The 20,211-nt window shown below is 44.9% G+C and overlaps 1 protein-coding gene across 1 annotated transcript in view; it reads left to right on the top strand.

The window, feature by feature from the left end:
- Positions 1 to 20,211, top strand: part of T265_04518 (hypothetical protein) — a gene marked incomplete at both ends in the record, with an annotated part of 70,204 nt that overhangs the window by 4,692 nt on the left and 45,301 nt on the right. Inside the window, 9 exons of the mRNA XM_009169273.1 lie at positions 2,803 to 2,862; positions 3,326 to 3,835; positions 7,259 to 7,604; positions 8,181 to 8,434; positions 10,262 to 10,468; positions 11,397 to 11,573; positions 12,052 to 12,258; positions 15,780 to 15,922; positions 17,851 to 17,920. Coding sequence (XP_009167537.1) covers positions 2,803 to 2,862; positions 3,326 to 3,835; positions 7,259 to 7,604; positions 8,181 to 8,434; positions 10,262 to 10,468; positions 11,397 to 11,573; positions 12,052 to 12,258; positions 15,780 to 15,922; positions 17,851 to 17,920 — 1,974 coding nt within the window. The remainder of the gene's footprint in view (positions 1 to 2,802; positions 2,863 to 3,325; positions 3,836 to 7,258; positions 7,605 to 8,180; positions 8,435 to 10,261; positions 10,469 to 11,396; positions 11,574 to 12,051; positions 12,259 to 15,779; positions 15,923 to 17,850; positions 17,921 to 20,211) is intronic.

Below are 20,211 nucleotides of genomic sequence, written 5' to 3' on the forward strand. Positions count from 1 at the left end.
GTTGACAGCCCACTGACAGTGCTGGATCTATGCCCCAATTTATCAGCTCCTGCCTGCAACGCGCAGCTACCTATCCCTCCCCCCAAGCTATCGGTGAACGAAACTGCGGCAGCTACAACCACTGTACGACGAATACGTGGTTCTTACAGCTGACAATGAGGATGATGATGATGACAGCTTCTTCGGTAGTCTGATTTGGGTGCCTGTTTGCTCCGTACAGGTGGATTACTTTGTCAAGATTTAGAGCATGCCTCGTGTAATTTCTTTTCGATCAGTGCTTGTTCTGTATTGTATCGAAGCCGAAAATAATTGACCGTCGTTAAGTGACGCGCATGCTCCTATTCTTGTCGGGAGATATCAGAGATAGCTGTTCACTATACTATAATTATTTTTGCTTCACTTTCTAGGAGACGGCGCAGCATCCTTGTTCTGTACAGTGCTTTTAAGGTTCTGACCGATCTCTGGCTTGGTGAAACCTGTTGTATTAGGCGATAACCAAGCTATTCCGATCGTTTTTCGCTCTGTCGAATTTATTCTGGTTGTCTTTCGTGCTTCCTGCTTCCAGGGTGACAATAATGAGGAAGCTTTGATTTTCCTCCGGCATGTTAGTAGGCAGCGAAGTTGTTGCGTGCCTCATGTTTCACCTTGGTAAGAGAACTACCACCGAAGACAGTCAGAACAACAGCACCTTTCGGGAAATCGCTGTGCATTTGCCTTCACCTGTAACCCACACGCTTTGGGGCCATGGTGATTGCTTTGGCTTTAGGTCGTGGGACTCGCTGTGCCACACGCTTTGGAGCCACGGTGATTGCTTTGGCTTTAGGTCGTGGGACTCGCTGATCCTCAAACTGGCTACCTTTTCGTATTGTTTTCGTGAGTAGTCGTCTCATTCAACGATGACCGATAACTTGATACATGAATCTATGTTGTTTGAAGCTTTGCTCCATTCTTCCAGTCTATTATCCTCTAGTCAATCCTTCCCCCTTCCTTCACGTGTTTTTCCCAAGTTAACTAATATGGTATCCGGGTTTCAGTCCATTTCCCCTACTACGCACCTAGGTGGGTAATTCAAAGTGTCCAATGAATGCCGATCACAGCGAAAGCAAAAGAATATTCGGGATGGTTCAGCTGCTTTTTTGTAGTGCGTTTCGACGTTGTCTACGATGATCACGATACTTTTCCCGCCACCAATGTACCGATTTCAAACCGGGCTTTTTTTACTTGTGGTGGTATAGTAAATCGTTTTAGTGTTCGAGATAAGCCTATGCCGTGTCATTGTCGGTTCCTTATTTTTGGCACTGTCAAACAAGTTGTTTTTCCATGTCCGACGGGATCCGCTATCCGTTCATTCATTGGGTGCTAACTTGTCTCCTGTTCGTAAAACGTCCTGGGAACTGTGGTTGCTTTCGTTCAAACTTGTGCAACCCGATCGTGCACCGACCCTCGTATATTCAGGGGTTTACATTCTAGAAAGCGCCACATCGCCATGTTCTGTTTCTCATCAATCAATCAATTCTGAAGAAAGACCTAATCGACTGGTGATCTTCAGGGAGACCACCTTTCGACGGACCCCTTCGGACCCTGACGATCACAGTAGCCACACCTTTCTGTTTTACCGACAGACCCGATTTTTTGTAAACCCTTTAACGGTATCCTGGTTGAGTCAAGTCAAACAAACCCCTATGCATCATGAGGTGAACTTTTAGCATACAAACTAACCACGGACGGCATGCAGATGGGCTGCTTATCCGACATGCGTTAAGGTCTTGTCAGGAATACCTATCAAGGAGCGCTTTACAAAAGTGGTCTACGTACGAAGCTGTTGCTACTGGAGGCGGAACTAGAAAACGGGAGACTGCAGAATTGTGGTAAACAGATGTTTGAGCCGTGTACATTGCAAGTGATCTTTTCGTTCCTCAAGTTAACTCTTCCAAACTGTCATCTTTGTTGTTATTTCCTCAAACACGCCGATTATGAGTCAGAAGGAGAATGACAGGTTTACCGCATTTTTCTGATTTGAAATCTTTTCAATCGTGACATTTGTGTTAAGGAGACTGAAGTCATACAACGTTGTGTCTGACACAACCTCTGGTAAGATTTAGACAACTTTCCTGCTTGATCCCGATTTGTTTAGTTTGTGCCGACTGATAATCTAAAATTAATAAGACCTAAAAACTTATCTCACGTGAAGATAAAAATCCTCCATGTTGAGTTTTGAGGATACATGTATTCTGATCAGCATGATGTCATGTGTCAATAGGCACTTAGTTAATTACGTACTCGTGTATCTTTTCGTCCTCGTTATTTCATTCTAGCCGTCTTCCGTGTACAGGTATTCCATCACACCATCATTTCACAGGATTGTAACTGTGCTTTCCTTAAGTTTTCACACCCCGGAATCGTGTGAAGTATTTTCCCATAAAAATCTTGGAATGATCGGACATGAATCTTGGAGCTTTTTGAAAGAATCATATTAGCGACGCCTGGTCTTTTTCCCCTTCATCCTTGACTGAAGCTATGACAGTGTACTATGTACTATTGGACCCAGGTTCCTAGCTGTTTATAGCTGATTCATTTGTCTTTGTAGGCTTTGTATGCTCGGACGTGATCACTTGCCTCTATAGTCTGGCAACACCGATCTTAATGTTTTACATGGGTTAGGAAAATCCGTTTGTGCAGTGCACATTGGTTTCACTTAACCACTGGCCTCCATTGTCTGACCTCATCTCTACCCACGTCCTCCCAACTTTAGTGCCCGAGTGTCCTCTGTGTAGCTCCCATCTACTTTCACTTCTCGTTCAGGTTCTTCAGCATATTTTGGACCGATGTTTTGCAGCACCAACGTTCACCTCGACCCCACATGTATGTCGTACTCGACTCACACTAATCTTCCGCTGCACTCACTAGAGTAGTGCATAATCTGTTGTGTTTTTTCCATGGTGAAGGTGTACCTAACTGCCCTAACATTTAGCTGCCGCCAGCATAATCTGCTGCGCCCTTGATCATCAAGTCCTTATTTGATTGACAAATTGGCGTGCGCTCGCAGGCCAATCAGAATTGTGCAGGATCAAACCCTCATTTTATATGCAAATCAGGACCGTTGTCCACTACCACCACCACCACCATCACCATACATCTTTGTTCTTCCTCATTTGACGCAACACAGAACCAGGAAACATGCTTTGCTTGCTTTTCCGCCGATTTGGGCAGCTTGCTCGATATCTGCTAGTTATGTGTGTGACTGACTAACGCTATTAGTTGTGGGATACTTCAGCGAGTTTTCGAAACACACTCAATGAATCTGTCGGATTACTTGATTTTACAGAGCGTTGAAACATTCCGTGACAAAGTAGAACAACTACGTAACCGGGAACAGGCTTTATTGGCCATATTGAAGCGAAACGAATCCAGAACGTCTTTTAGTGATTTTGAAAGCACATCCACTCCCCCGAATCTGAATCCAGCCTACACACCGCAAGTTGTATGCAAGCTCAAAAAGAAATGGCGACAGTGGTTAGATGCACTTATCGCCTTGGAACTGGAGGGTTTGCGGTTAAGACACCAGCTACGTACGATGTCAGATGTGGTGGCCGTCAACGGTGACCATCGTTCCAGTGATCCCAAACAAACTGCGAACCAATCCGAGACGGTTCAGGCTCATCGCGGAGAGGCGTTCGATCTTCCTGTGGATCGCGTATTCCACGTAATCACTCTCGAACACATACTGGTCCAGCTAACAGAGATACGAACACGCTTTACCATGTTTTGGAAGCAATACAAAAGGCGAGCTAGAATTACAAGACTGATCGGGGATATTGACAAACAGTTTTATGAGGTGAGTCTGTTGATTTGTTTGTCCGCTGATATGTTGTGATTTGTCTTAACACTGTTCAGTTTCACTGTGTTTTGGTCTGGTTTCTTTAACCCAGTTGTACAACGAGTCGTCTCATTAGAAACCATCGTACGGGCTTTTCATTCTCATGAACAAAGTTTGATCGTTGTCGGTTTATTGACAGCTCAGGGTCAACCGCTCAAGCCACGTTCAAAATTCTCTTAGATAAGTTAAGGTCGACTTTCGTCACCGACATTGATAGGCTAGGGATCATTTTTTCTTGGATTTCACTGGACATTGTCTCTATCATACACACCGAAGAACTAGACACGACCACCTAGAACCATTTTTGTACGCTGGTCACCTCATCTGCTCACGGTTTTTACTCACTCTGGTTCACGGTCTATCCACGACAGGATTGGAGGGGTCTACTTGCGTTTTATGTTGCCTAATCCAATCAGTGTTTATTAATGACTTAATCCGTGAGAGTGCCGTCGTGATCTGATCAGTTTCTCGAATCTTATAGATTCCAAGACTCCGGATTGCTTCGGCCTGCGCAGCACTCTTTTGAGACGCTCAGTGAACAAGCCAACGACCATAAATGATCACTAGTATGTCATCGCGATTTATGTGCACTGATATTCTTTGTTAAAGTAGATAGCCTCTGTGCGTTCGAAATGTACCGACAGCGTTAGCTGTACCAGTTTGGTTGGTTTGAGCCCAAAACCCTTAGGACGTGCTAAATACCTCCAGCTGTTACATTTGAGGAACAGATGGCCGTTTTTTATTTGGGAAGGAATCCCAACATCTGGGGAAGAACTAAAGGATTCTGTGGGGACTTGGGGAATCCGGTTGGTAAAGCATCCGGCAATCTCACTTACTGGATTGCTGTACATGGCCACCGGTCTTAATCTGGAGCAGTAAACTGTATCCATAATAATTTCCAAACGTGACACTTGTGAATAGGGCTCGGTGACCAACAATGTTAGACTTAAAAGGGCAAATTTATCGTTTGGATCTCGAAAAGCACTGCAATAATCGCATCAGTACCTACCGTGGCTCACCGGATAGGACCCTATGGTAAACGGTTTCAAAATTCAAGTCCCTCGAGCCATGTACCAGCCGACTGTCTTGCACAGCTGGGGAATTTCATGCAGGTGTGCAACACCCGTTCTAACTAGCCGTTGAGACTGCGTTTACCTGTCTTGTTCTACCTTAGACACAACGGTTTCCACTGTGTTTTTTTCATGAATAGGGCACATGACATGCCGATTTAATGTTGTGAGGGTGTGCAACACACCTCTGTGAACCGTGTATGTAAATTGGCGGTTTTTTCGTCGTTGCGAATTCGTGTTGTTATTGGTACCCACCAGTTCCATCCGTTTCTGACGATCGAAGCACCACCCGAAAAATCTTATCGTTTTTATCTTCCTGTGACCATCCGTGGCAGTTCCGATCGCTACAGCCACTCCACACCAGGAGCAGGAATAACCCCATTTCAAGTGGCGACAAAATGCGAAGACCCTTTCCACGAGAAATTGGCTTCAGGGCCCTCTAACTGTTAGTGTGCAGGGAAATTTACGTGATCGTCGAGATGTCTTTTTCGGCTCAAGCATACAGCGGTAGACTGGTTTCTGTACAGAAACGTTTCTCTTACGATTACTTTATATGTAACTTGCCCTTGTCGCCCTTTAAAAGTCGCTTTGCGATTGACTTTACGAGTTGGCTGTTACCTGTTGGTTTATTTGTTCGTGCATTTCTGCTATTTCCGAAGTTGCGCATCTACGGAAACCCCCAGCTAGAGAGTGGCCGTTTCTTGGAAGGCGGATTTATACGGAGGAATATCTTCGGATGCTAGTTTGTAAGATTGATCTCCGTGTATGGACAGATTGTACGAGCTAACTGGAGTCTCCGGCAATATCTCCTTCAAATCATTTAACGGCTTTCGTCTGATTCTACTTTATGACGTGAATACGATACAACTCGTACTCGCTATTTTTGAATAAAATCCCTAGTTCCCCAGAGCGTCACTGCTCCTAAGATCGACCAAAACCTTAGACCACTAACTTCGAAGGATATGATAAACGAAAACGTTCAGCTGTAGCACCCTTCCGGTGCCTAGCTGCTATGCCACCCAAAGGAAGCACGAGGGCTGGAATACTGCCAGGTTGCCCAAGCCTAGACAGAGGAAGTCAACAGGCAGAGGTCGGTCTCGAACCGCGGACCTTGTGGTCAGTAAATTCGCGCTCTAACCACCTGGGCCATCTCGTCCCCCAACGAAATGTTCAGCCGAATCACAATTGGGTTTCCTCTTAATACCAACTTTCGGTTGTTTCTTCGGGGTTGACTATTTGAGGTATTTGAGGCAGAAGAGAGTTGTATCTGTGATCTACATTGCTTTGGAAGTTGTACCTATTTGTATTCATTCGTCAAACATCCTAACGCCAGGCAGCAGAGGTCTGCTGACCAGTAGTGGGGGTTGCTGTGTAACTACCGTAAAACCGTGGAGGAAGAAAAACCTAGTAAGGACTGAAAAGAAGGGTGATCTGTGAAGACCTAATGTAAAAAAAAACATTTCTCTGGAGAAGACGTCCAAATTTTCAAAACCGTTGTGAGGAATACATTTGAGCAACATGTTGAAACAATACTCCACCAGTGAGTTTGACCCAGCAGACCTCACCCAACATAAGCCCAGCACACGACAGACAAGGCAGTCCGGCTAAGAAGCGATAGGAAACTCGCCATTGGGATAGGCTATGTCATACCTTCTAGGGTTTCCTATCACATGTAAGGCGATGCACGTGCGCCATACTCAGGAAGGCGGGAAGGTCCCATGTCGCTCAACTTTGTAGCAGCCGGTATTATTTGGTGCTGCCAAGTCATGGTCTCTCCCCAACGACAAGAGTGAAGAAACAGCATGGTTTGGTAGACAGTGGTCGAGTATACGTAATAAGTACCTTAACCATCCCAATCCGATGAGGCCTATCTGCTATTCGAGTGAATCCGACCCTTTACCTACTACACTTTTACTAACTACTTCTTTGCGTACATCATGCAGCTACATGACGCCTGAAATACTACCGAAGCATTTGTGACCAAATACCTTCAGATCCTAGTGAGTTGCAGGTGCAAACCGCATGGCGAAGTGGGAGACCATTAACAATGTCCCTTTTCAGCATATCTTGCGCAGAAACATGACAGTCAGACAACGGAACAATTTCATCCGTTTAGAACAAGTCTACCAGTGTTTTTCCAGATCTGATTTCGAGGTCCGAGTTAACGTTCCATGAAGCCGGTTGATTGCTCCATTTTTGGAGAATCGACCAGCTTTACTGTTTTTTTGTATTAATAGGCACCCTGTTTTCACACAAGGACTGTATGAGGAAAACGAAGCATTTCAGTAACAACACTCCTTATTCGTTTTAGTTCCAACCTCTGGTCAGTATATGGGATAACTTACTCGAATCGACACTGGACTATATTCCAACCCATCCACCGCATCCCAGACACTCCGCAACGGCTGTTGAATGCCCGTGCTCTACTTCCGACTCTGCTGAATTCGTTGGTGAGGCAGAGAAAACCGATGGTTCCGATGATGGAGGGTTGGGCGGAGTAAAGCTGGAAGACCTCGAAGCTGTGCTAAATCGGTTGCGTGAAGCGGAACAATTCGGCGCTCAATTGGCACCGGAGCTGTCAGCTTTAGTGCAAACTTCGAAGTGGATAATTTCCTACGTGCATCACAAGGAGCAGTTGTGTTCGCCACCGCGTTCGGGTATGTCATTCGAATACTTATTGTCGTAACAAGCAGTCACCCATTTCAGCTTTCTGCTCGTGCTTCGTGTAACAGTCTGAAAGTTTTTCTCCCGCTAATGCATGTCCTTGTCGGCTAGACCATGTACCCTGAAGGTCATTGCCACTTGTGATCAATGGTATTCTTGTATCGATCGTGCTCATAGATTTTTTCTAGCTAAAATGTGTTCTATTGTTTTTATCCGGCATGCCCGATTTGTTGATTAGCGGACTCGATTTGGTGATCGCCACGTAGTTTTGTTATAGTATTCATTTCACTTAATCGCCGATTTCTGCGCTCAATCAAACAGACTGCTGTGGTGTCTTTCCTTTTCTCGTAACAACTTTCCATTTTTTAATCAGATTGTAACGGTGAACTTGCTCTTCGGTAGTACAGTACTTCCCCCCTGACTTGGAAAACACTGGGTAATTTTGGTGGCATTGTGTAAGTGGTCATTGTCGTGCATGATCATAGAGAGTGGTTTGTTGTTAGGCCGGTGGTTTGACTGAAGAGTATTCATCTTCCTACATCATGCTTTATCCCATTTCCGCATTTTAGTCGTGCGTGGAATCGAGTCCCTTACGCGATTCAGCTTGGATTCAGATCGCGACAGTGATGACGAAAGCAATGCGAGTTCCACAGAAGCTGTTGAGGAGCCTGACGATCCGGACCTTCCTGCTCTGGTTCTACCCCCGAACGCTGACCACTGGATTGTCCTATTTGATCAGATGCTTGAACTGGTCAACGTAAAAATCCCGGAAACTTTAGATAAGTTCGGGCGGATGTACGAGTTGTTCAGTACAATTGCTAATGTGAGTGTGGACCACATTGCTTCCTTGTTCTGATTACTGTTTCCTTATGTCTCATCCCGTGACCAGCACGATACTGGAAGCAATTGTTCTGAGATACACACAGACATATTGGTTGTAGATCGGATAGATAGATGTTGATCTATCCACCGAAGTTGGTAATTAGCTTGTAGACGTCTCGTCAACTATCGTGGGAACGTCAGCAATGCACGTTTCGGTGGGTCCACGCCAGTGGTGACGAAACGTCTGCAAGAAAACTGCCAAGCTCGACAAGCAAATCAACAGCCACCTGTTCTGCAGTAATCCAGCGCACCCGTTGTATGGCTGTGAGACTTGGCTCATTCGAGCAGCGGAATTAAGACGTCTTCAGGTGTTCGACAATCGTTGTCTCAGAACCATAGCTCGTGTGGTTTGGTCGGCGAATCCGTAACGAGGCAGTTAGAGAGCGCGTATTCGGTTGTGTAACGAGTACTTCCTTTGAAGAATGTGTCCAGCACCAGAAGCTGCGTTGGTTGGGACATGTGTTACGTATGCCGAACCATCATTTGCCGAAGTGAGTGCTGTTTTCCATACCCAATTCAGAGTACCGTAAACGCAGAGGTGTCCAACCCCTGACTTGTNAAACGGAGAGGTGGCCAACCCCTGACTTGTCTGAGGATTATGAAGGAGATCACGAAACGCTTGGGTGCTGTCGGTGCTATTCGCCTTCCAGGGTGGGGCCCGCGTGATCCTCACTGTGCCTGGTTGGAGATACTACAAGATATGGCTGCCAACCGATGTCAGTGGTGTTCTTGTTGTCAGTTTCTATCCAGATTGCCTGAGTGAATGTCTGGAGGTATAGGCACCTCGGAATGATTGTGGTAAGCTAGCACTAAGTCCCTTCCCCGTCCACCTTTACCCTTTTCTTTACAATAATAAGGCTTTCAAATAAATCATGGTTGTACGGCAGTGAAGCATCGGCGTTGAACACTGATGTCATGCTGTCGATGATGATGATGATGATGATGCAATGCACCCGAGCAACCAACATTTTGCTCTGTTGCCAACACTCAGGCATAGGTACACCTTGTTCTGAAGTCCACATAGATCCCATATATCCAACATGTGGAACTCAGCATGACCACCGTTAACGCGACTACTCGCGAATGGGTTTCACTTGTAAGCCACTCAATTGGAAGACATCTGTTACTTCTAATCGTTGGGCGTGGCAGATACCGGTAAATTGGCTAGAACGTGATTTGGTTGACAATGAAATTCACCATCATCAATGCCCTATTCGACGCGTACAACGGTCTCCAGACTTTGTACCGGCTGGGAATCACCTCTGAGCATCTATCCGAATTCTCAGGTGACAGCATCTTTCCTCCTCCAGATTACCACTACGCTTAGACTACTCTTCCTGGTGCATGTTCATCCTAAAGCTGATCGAGCATACGGTTGAAACGTTACTGCGTCTCAACTACCTAACGAATCTCGGTAATAGAGTCCATGTGAGCAACCGTCCCAACACATTGCGAGTTTTGGGGTGCTACGCTTTGTTTACGAGCTCGAAATAGCTCACTGGTTTAGGCTCGGAATTTCTGACCTGAAGGTCTGTAGTTCGAATCTAACCCGAGCATCTAGGCTACTCTTGTCTAGGCTTTGTCCCACTGACAATATCTCATCCTTCCTGCTTCCTTCGGGTGTCATGGATACCAGGCACCGAAAGGGTGTTGCAGCTGAACGGTTATTATTATCACCATTATTTCCGTTTCGTTTACGAAAGGTCAGCATTCTCGGCGATTTTGCTCAGCTTTGGGTCACTCTGTTTCTCCCGTACTTATTTTTTAGGCTCGTGAATGGATACGGGATGGTCGTTCCCTCAGTGAGTCGATTACTCCCAGTGAAAAGCTCATCGACTGGGACTTGACGCAATGTCGTAAGCAATTGGACGAACTGGCACACCACCTGAACTCTGGTGAGGAGACCTTGAAGTTGCTCACCAGCCCTAAGCAGTTTCGAACGCGCTTTGCAACCGTGATGAACCCAGAGCTTCGTGTAAGCCTTTTGAGTTATTTTCTCAATCAACTTTTCGAGACACTCTTGAGCACGTTTCCCTGGGACACACATACATTCGGGACCCCGATTTCTTTTTGGGAGGCCCACATGCGTAACGTGACGTGTTTGTCCAGAAAAAGCCGATTGTGACTGAGTGGGAAAGCGTTTTCGTGTGTCGACCGATTATTGAAGCTTCACATCTGCAAGTTTCACGCAACTCGTTGAAGACAGAATATCTCCGCAAAACTAATTGCTAAGTGGATTTTATTAAGCTCGCAGAGTGAAATGATGAAGTACACGGACACTGAGCTTTGGATTGTAATTCATAGATAATGTGCCGTAAACTTGGAGCCCGATAGGATTATTACGGGACAAAAGAACTTATAAAGTACAGTCAAGCCCAAATTTCTTCAGCTAGTCAGCTAACTAAATGATCGCAGTTTTTATACCAGATGACAGCCCAATATTAAGGTGGATCATGTTTAGGAGTGAAATTAAAGTCCTTCTGACGATTCATCCAGTACAAGCGTGTACGGCATACGTGCACATTGCATATACTGTGGAAGTTTCAGCAAAATTCCTTGATTATTTCGAGCGGAATCGCCCTTTCGGGAATGAGCAACGGCTCATCTATGGGCGTTAATGTTGTTCCTACTAAAGTTAAGAAAACCTGGCACCATAGATGTTTCTGAGCTTTAACCGTTTATTCTATCAAAAAGCCTCCTTAAGTTGAGGAGGCTTTGAACTGAAATTTCGGAAATCCAGTAATCTCCTACACTTTTGGATTAATTGGTAAACAACTTATACTTATCTGTTATGGATCAGATTACCCTGAAGATATTACTAATCACTCATGCTTTAGATATTCATAAGTAATCTAAGCCTTTTTCTGCTGATTATTCCGCACCGTTTGTTTCGTCCGTAACAGAAACAGCTGGAGAAATTATTGTTGGAAATGGAGGTGGTGCGCTCCTTATGCCAGACTGCAACTGCGACGCTTCGCCAGCACATTTCTCGTACAAGTTTTCCGCGACAACATTCCAGTTCGGCCTCATTACCTGGACGTATGTCCAGCGTAGACGACAAAAAGTTGGACACACTGTCGGTACGGTTTTTTCGCATCGTCATTTTTCTATTCTGTTGTATGTTCAGTTGTGTTTATGTCAGTCATTGGAGGTACCGAAGTTGTTGTATTTTATTTTGAATACCCATACAGAGCACTTTGAGGCATTTTTTAGCTACTATAACACACACACACACACCACCATCTACCTGAAAAGGAATCCGCCCTCACATTACCAAATGACAGAACATACCTTACCTAGTATGGGCCAAGTAAATTGGGACCTATTACAGAGGTGCCTGTACCTTGGAAGTAGGAGCAGCCTATATCTTCTTACTCACATGTATAGTTGCAGTTGTTGTAGGTGGAGTGACTAGTTTACTAGTTTCACTGCAACATGTTTAAACCAAACAAGTACCGCTGGGAGATTGGACCATCTTTTTTTGATAGAGAATACCGTTCACTGCACACGTAATCAATTCCCTGTTTACATGTTAGCTTTTTTGGTTACCTGTTGCAGTTGGTCGGTTCTACTCCAGTCTCACCCACTCATTCGCTCACCGAGCGCGTGGAGGATCAAGCACTGTTGGTCAGGACGGATTTTGCAACACCATGTTCAGAATCGGAAAGTATCTTGGCCAGTCCCGCCCGACGTTTTCGGATGGCTTGGGAAGAACTCGTAGATACCGAACGGAGTTATGTGAATTTCCTTCAACACGTCTATGATGTGAGTTACATCCTATGCCCTGTCCTATCACAACAAAGTAAGAGGTTGATGACATCGATGCGTTATAACTGGATCTCTTGAAGGTTTTGCCTTCCAAGTCTCATCATCTTTCGTCTTCTTGTAATAAACACCTCTTCTCTCATAACTTTCACTTCGATTTAACAGACTACTCTTCACGATGCACTTGAAGCAAACAGTCCTCCTTTAATGCGTTTGACTTTAGAGTGGACAGCTGTCTTTTGGGAACCTCATCCTTTGCCGATTCTACACGAATCACTCCTCTGATGAAACCCCCTTCTCTGCCTAGACTTTATGATTACAGAACCTTCCACTGAATATCCTGAGGATGGTCCCGATAATTTTTTCCAGCGTATCATTTAGAACTATCAAGTACTAAGCACATTCAGTGCGTCCACTAGACTGGTCCAGTGTTTCATCGTCTTTTTATAATCACTTCAGGGCTGCCCCGATTTTGTGCTCGTAGAATAGAATAATGTGTCGAGTAGTCGATGTTTACAAATGTCATTTGACTTTCACGTGGTCATCGTCATCCTATAGTGGGATGTCTGGTAAAAGGAGACTGACTACCGGGATTCGATACTCAGCCTGTATTACACCGTGGATCAGTTTTTTGCGGGGTGCCGGACAGCCCGTCGCCCAAACAAAATGTCATTCTCAAGTCCTTTTTCGGAGAGATGTTTGTAGGGTTCAAATCACACCCGGACGCTCGGGTGAACAGTTGACGACGTGCGTTGGAATCACATTCAAATCTGCTGTTGACCACCTCATAATTTGTGTGTATGTTTAAGAGAAAAAGACGTAGAAATAAAACTCCGGATTCCAAGCGAAAATGGCTACAGCCAAACTGCGTTCTGTGGACTGTTTGCGTCTTCCTCGCTTTCGCCCACGTAATGGTTATTGCATGTGGATGGAGACGCTGGGGGACACTGAGAGGTTGTTGTCACTTCTTAACCAAACTAATTAGTTAATGTTCATCAGCCCTATGCACTGGACTTACGCTGGTGAGGTTCACAAAGTATGGAGAATCAATGTCGCTGGCCGTTTCGTACTTCGACGTAATTCCCAGGTATGCTTGCTTGAATGCTTTTTGGTGGTGTGTTCTTGATCCCTCTCCACAATTGCATGAAACTTTTCCGCAGTAAGTCCCGACTTGTTGTCTTTTCCTCTCCCCATGTCTGTACGGCAGTCAAGCGCCAATATTTACAGCCGATGTTTTTCTATAAAGGATGATGATGCCTACCGAAATTCCTTTAGGCTATGTCGCTTAGCATAGCCTACTACCGATCGACGCGTCACGTGACGCACGCTTTGCAAACACCATCTGAGCCTTGATTAGGATAACATCGCTGGTGTTGCGTTGAATGTGGTGCGTCTTACATATGCAAGGTCTTTAACAAAACGGTCACCCTACCCTGGATCTGTCACATTAGTCGGGCGCTTTGAAACCCGTTACTGTGTATGTGGCACATACACGCCACTGTGTTTACCCAACGTTATGCGCAGTAAAGCAGTTTTTGTCAACTTCTTTCGATGTTGAAGTAGATTGCGATTTCTTTTTTTCTTCTGGACGTCTCATTCAACCAGGCCACCAGCTTTGTCGAGCGGTCTCTTTGCCATTCTGTTGCTCCCCTGGCTGCCCTTCTGATCGGGCTATGACCATATTAACGTTAATCACTTAACACGCACCTGAGCAGCGCGGACAGTTCTGAAGATCCTTTTGTGAACTATTCACGTTTCGGCTCAAGAATCTGGAATTCTGTTTTGGAGGCTTGACTTTGACGGGAACTCCGAATGGATATTAACACCACTAATGTTTGTTGGTACTGTGAGGCGGTTTGGAGAGTTTAGTGGAAAGCCGGAAAGCAGTCTTGGTCACTCTCTATCTTTTGCAAGCGGCACTTATTTTTTGGTCCGGGAGTAGAGTTTGATGGCTTCCATTTCGGCCTGATAAACTTGGTAACACTATATGATATTTCATCGGCTATCTTGAGTATTTTTAGAACTGACTGTGAATGAACATCCAGCTGGCTAAGATCGACAAAACATAGTAACGGTTGTTGTAATTGCCGTAAATTTGGATAGTAATATGGGGCTGATAACTAACTGTCTGGCCATTCATCTCTCTATCTCTGCGCAAACCGTTTCTGCACATAACACTTTGGGTTAGAAATGGACGTTGATTTTGGAGAGGCCGGACTAGCACTTATTCATTTCACGCCTTGCTCGCACCGGTTTTATTAATCATGACCTTTGAGTATTGATTATTTACTGTAACCAACGTGATGTTTACTGGTAATGTGAGCTTGGAGACGAAAGGATTATCTTCGCTGTTGGTGTCGTTTCGTGATATGTGAAGTATTCTGAACAACCTGTCACCATCACGGCTTGCATGCTTCCCTGAGGCTGTGTGATTTCTGTTCGTTTGGGTTGTAATGTCATTGACCCCCGCCCCACCCAACGTTTCGCTGGAGGCGTTGCAAAGTACGGCTATTAACGGATGTCAGTGGTTTTTGTGCTGTCCGTCTCCATCCAAATCATGTGGGCGGCTGTTGGAATTGTATTCGCCTTGTATGTTTGAAGCTGGTTAGCACTAAGGTTCCTTTTCTTTCCTCGCTCTGTTCTTTCCATCATTGGGCTTCGACAAAATTAACCGACAATTGACAGTTATGTACCGGCTTTCTCACAGTAGTGTTACTGACTCCTGCTGTTGACGGCAATCGATTTGATCTTATGTCTGGGCAGTCGGTGCATCTCCGAGAGCTATCTGAGTATATCCTTTGTAAGGGTCTTGGTGAGTTTATCTTTAACGAATACGGGCAAACCGGACTGGGTGCACATACTGAGCAAGGTAATGTTTTTTTTATGCGGAACGTTTTTCCACGAATGATGGACCGAATTTAGCGCCAAAACACGTCATAGTATTTGAATTACGATTATGTTCCTGTGGGGCCCATTCGTATGCTTAGATCATACAGACAGCAGAGGGGGTTTTGATGGCTACCGAACAAGACTAAACCACACACACCTGTGTCGCTTTTGTTGTAGTGATATACAACCCCTAGGAATGTGGTTTCCTGGCCTTTTCCAACCCTGCCTTTTCATCTTCCCTATATGGGATGACTCATCTTCTTCTACCTGTAACAATGCATACTGCTTTAGGTGGTTTTTAGACAATGGAAAGGTCTACCTCACAAAGCGTCTACTTTACTCTGCCGGTAGTCTTCTATCCGTCACCGAGCTGGTACTGGTCGCACGGAAGTCTTTTCATTGGTGTCATCACTCCCGTCTGCAGGGCTTAGCTTGGTTTGTTCTTGTTTTGTTCAGCAGGTGTGGTAATTATTTACTGACCGTTTCGAATTAAGTTCCATTTCTTTTCATGCGGACATTCTCTATTCAGGGCACGAAGTTTAAGCTATAGACAAGCGTGACCAAATATTTTTCATATTTCCGTTGATCATTTCATCCACTCAGCGTCTTCGCTCTCTCCCCATTTCATCTAGGTTGTCTGGTTGGGCCCTTGTCCGAGTTCTCCGTCCACTCAACATTCGGCTGAGCCGGACAAGGGTGTCGCTCCTCCGTTCATGACCGAGAGTCAGAACTGGCTGCTTTCGAATTGGCCTGATTTACTCTACTTTCATCGCGAGTACGTGAGGGTGTTTTGTTGGCTTTATGGTAGGGAGGTGGAATGAACAGCTCGCAGTTCCTACTTTCACACCAAAAAGGGAGTCTGTATGCGGAGAGTAGGAGAGATAAAGTATTTCGTCCAGTAATTTTTACTAAACTCCTTGTTGAATCAAATGCTAAATTTGGATGATGGAACTATACGAAATCCGGCTACTTACCGTAACTATCTGTTATAGTTGATCTTTTCAATCCGTGCAGCTTAAGGAATGCTAAATCTTTGTGAATACCTTTTAGCTTGTGTACTTTATTAACTTCCTTTGAGATTACTGCATCAAGTTCGCACTAATTGTATGGATTGAGGGATGTTCGGGTCACCAGTCTGCAACGATTTAGAGGGTGTGTTCGTTACGGATGCCATGGTTTCATTCACCGGGAGGATCAACGTGAAATGGTCATACACAGGGTATGGCTACTTAATAAGTAGCGACGTTGGGTTTCCACTCAGTTGATTAGGCCTTCACATACGTACGACATCTTTACCTCAGGAATAATAATAATAATCACAGTCGTTCAGTAGTTGTATCCTTCAGGTTCCCGAAGGATGCACGGGGTGTGAGAGACGGGAGCAGTCGAGTTGCTGATGTTGGGCTCAAACCACAAAGTATCCGGCCATTAATTTTATGCTTTAACCGCTGAGTCTTCTAGAGTTCAGGAGCGTAACATCGAGTGTGTCACAGTGATTTCTACAAGTGCCATTACACGCTGATGTACCTCATAGACTCTACACGCAGATGATCAGCAATGGACTCCACTATGCGCTTAGGGGCTCTATTTACTCGATACCTAGTCCTGAACTTTCAAACAATTGCGCGAAGCGAATGAGACAATCTGTCGACCGACACACAGACTGTAGTCGGTCCGGTTATCCTCAGCCACTTACTTCTCACAAAGCTTTCGACGTACCTCCATATTACGCAATCGATGTTCCCATGCTGACCGTCAGTCCTTCAGCACCGAAAAGTTGGACTAACTAGCTGATGTCGCATTCGAAGCGAATCCACGATTTGGGTGCGAGCTGCTGTTGAGAGCATTCTACGGCTCAAACCAACCCTTTGTGTTCTTTTGCTGTAAGCTGTCTTACTTGGCCGACGTGCCGTTCGGCAGTGAAGCATGAATGTCAAACAGTGATGTTATGTTGTCGATGATGATGATCCTTCAGGTGGCGTACAAGTTCTACCCTGGCGCGGAACGACAGCCGAATATTTTCCTTCTATTTATGATCTGACATTGCTTCCTTAAGTGCCCTTGCCAACAACTGATTTATTTCGTTAGGCTGCTATGTCTCACACTACTGTGCAGACAGACGTGTAACTAGATTCTGATCCCACAAGGCACTATGCGGGTTTGATGTTTTCCAAGTTAAATATATGTAAACGATAATAGAATTACCCCTTTCAAAGCGCTTATCACAATCAAGTTCAGATTCTTCACCAATCATATGAATTTATCCATCGGATATCGATCTGTATCCTATCTATTTGACCTTTTCTGTGTAGATTTTCTGTGTCTTGACCCCAGACACGTCTAACCAAGGTGTATCTTGTCAGTACACTTACTTTATTGAGAGCAACTGCTTCATTATGGATACGACCGACTTTGAATTCAAATGCAAATCATTTTCCGTTATACTGTTCTATCTTTCTTCCTGACAGCTTTGTCAGTGGAATTTTATGAATCTGGATGAGTATCACTGAACTAAATGACACGCGATTTTGCTACGATTCTTTGGTTGAATTTCGGGATGTTTTGGGGTTGGGTGTTTTGCTTTTACATGCCGCTGTGTGTAGCGTGCGGTTGTCTTTTGCCTGGTTGGGTTGTAACCATTGTGATTCCGTTATTGCTCGCAGTGTTCTTTTGTACAACCCCCCTTTTATCTTTTCATTTTAGTTGCTTATTGCCAGCTTTGGAGAATTGTAATGGAAACGTTTCGAAACTGAAGCAGTGGTCGGTTCAGATGGTGAGTGTGGGCATGTCATATGCAGTTTATTCAGTGGAAATTCATTCAATTATAAGTAGTGTTGCTAAATGAGGTCTGGTGTCCTGTGCAGAACACGTGCTCTACAGGCGACAAGATGTTTAGTGCCTTTTCGGTTTGTGTTGCCGGGTCTTGCTCTTAGGTGTGTAACATTTGCTCTTTTTTAGTTTGCGCGGTTATCTGAGGACCGGAAAAGCCTAAAAGTTTATCACTCATTTCGCAACGAATGAATTTTATGTTAAAATTCAGACTGAGCAGTTTTCAACTGATATTTCATCCTGGAAATGAAGCTAATCTATTCTGAAAAGGCGAGAAAAACTGTACAGATGTTTCATTCAGTGCGCATCTCACGAAACTCCGAGTGTGTGTGTGGGGCGGGGGGTGGAACCACTAGCCGGCAAATCTACGTTTTGAACAAATTTCTTGTTGGTCAAAACGATTGTGCCTCTTCAATGGACTAAGGTGTTCTCAACGCATGATTTCGCTAAAGATCCTGTGGCAAAAGTTCTTGCCCTTCAGGAATTTCACAGAGAGATGTGGCATAATACGGACTCGTGAGTGGTTGAAAAATGTAGACCCATCTACTCCCAACCAAGTGCATATTGTGGACGACTTCACTGCTCGACGGATTCCAAACCAAGTCTTTGATCGTGGTACCGGATTTACACAAGCCACAACTCGCTGTCGAATTGCTTTAAACCGAAGCATTCCAGCTGCTCCCAGTTTCTATATGATGTGACGATACATCAGCCCGCTTCGCTCATCTTATCACCGTTTGGGTGGGTTCATTTGTTCAAAAGTCTGTTCACCCTGCAGTGAACGAGCTTAGCAAACAGTCGCGTATTTTCGGTCCGTCCATGTTAATGTTTCTAGGGTGAAGGTCGGGGACAGTATCGGGTTTTTGCTGAAATCATCACTGGGAGAAGCCAGTGCACCCGTGGTAGATTCATGTAGTGTTTTCACGGCAGATGCAGCCAACAGCTCAGGTTGAAATTGTGATTTGTACGACTCAGGGTTGGATATGCTAGGTAAGATGACAGCAGCCAAATCATTGAACCGATTTGGATGAAACTCGATACACGGAGAGGAAATGTCGTGGTCAAAAGGGTCGATGTCTTATATGCGAGGTGAAATCTTACTGTGAGGGAAATACGAGCAGTGGAGAACTCACATGCCATCCCTTCTACTGCGTTTCTTTGGTCTAGTGCTGTTGAAGCTGTCAGATTTAATGGATTTAATCATTGGTTGATTGAACTAGCCAACAGGACTGCTTACTCGTGATCGAACCTCAGTCTGAGTGAGCAAGTCACTTCTTCGTCACACTGCAGTACTTAGTTCATCCCATTTTGTGAGCAAACATTTTGTAACTATGCTGTTCAGCATTGGAAATAATCTCACGACTATCGAGTCACCGACATCCTCTTTACTGACCAACTAAGCTTTGTGTCGCTATAACTGTTGCAATGGGTCGTCCTTAGACCTTTTAAGCAATTGTTTACATTGATGCGCTCCACTCATGGTAGCTTAGCCTACTCTTCGGACAGCACCATCAACGGTCGAATTTGAGTAGATGAATACGAAGCTTACCCATTCCGATGGGTCCCCGGTATCAGTTCACAGGGGTCATACTACGACAACGCGAAATGCAAGTGGCTGCAATCAAGCTGATTGCTGTTGTTTCTTCGCGCCTTCCTTGCTCGGACGCTCGTGATTCTCCGTATACGTTTCTGGAAACCCTGCAGTATGTAGCTAGTATCCTGTTACCTCCTATCCCGATTGTGTCAGGCGTATGCTCTAATGTTCGCAACTGACGCTGATGACATCTTTTCTCTGTATAGTACGCAGATGCGGGTGCTTTGTTCTCAATCGGTGTACCTATGGACATAATCCCTCCTCGCACCGTCTTCCTTCCTCTCTACTATTTATTCGGGCATTTTTTCCCGTTTAAGACCTGTATGTTGCTGTGGTTTCTGTCGATTCCGACGGGCATGACTTGTTTCGAGTTTTGGAGATAATGTTGTTGTTACAGTCATGGTTGTTGTACATGCTGAGATTCCTTGAACTCACGACTATCTTTCGTTGAAGCCTTGTGGGTTGTCAGGTTTCTATATATAACCAATAACCATGTACAACCATAGCTTGCAATCGTTGTGTACTTAAAGTGTGACCAATTTGAGTCTAGTCAGTAGTTATGTGGTGGCCTACCTAAACTCACTACTTTTCTTAAGCTATTCACATAAACTTCATTGTTTGAAAGTCTTCGCAGCGCAGTA

This window comes from Opisthorchis viverrini, assembly GCF_000715545.1.
Source record: "Opisthorchis viverrini unplaced genomic scaffold opera_v5_74, whole genome shotgun sequence".
Taxonomy (NCBI): domain Eukaryota; kingdom Metazoa; phylum Platyhelminthes; class Trematoda; order Opisthorchiida; family Opisthorchiidae; genus Opisthorchis; species Opisthorchis viverrini.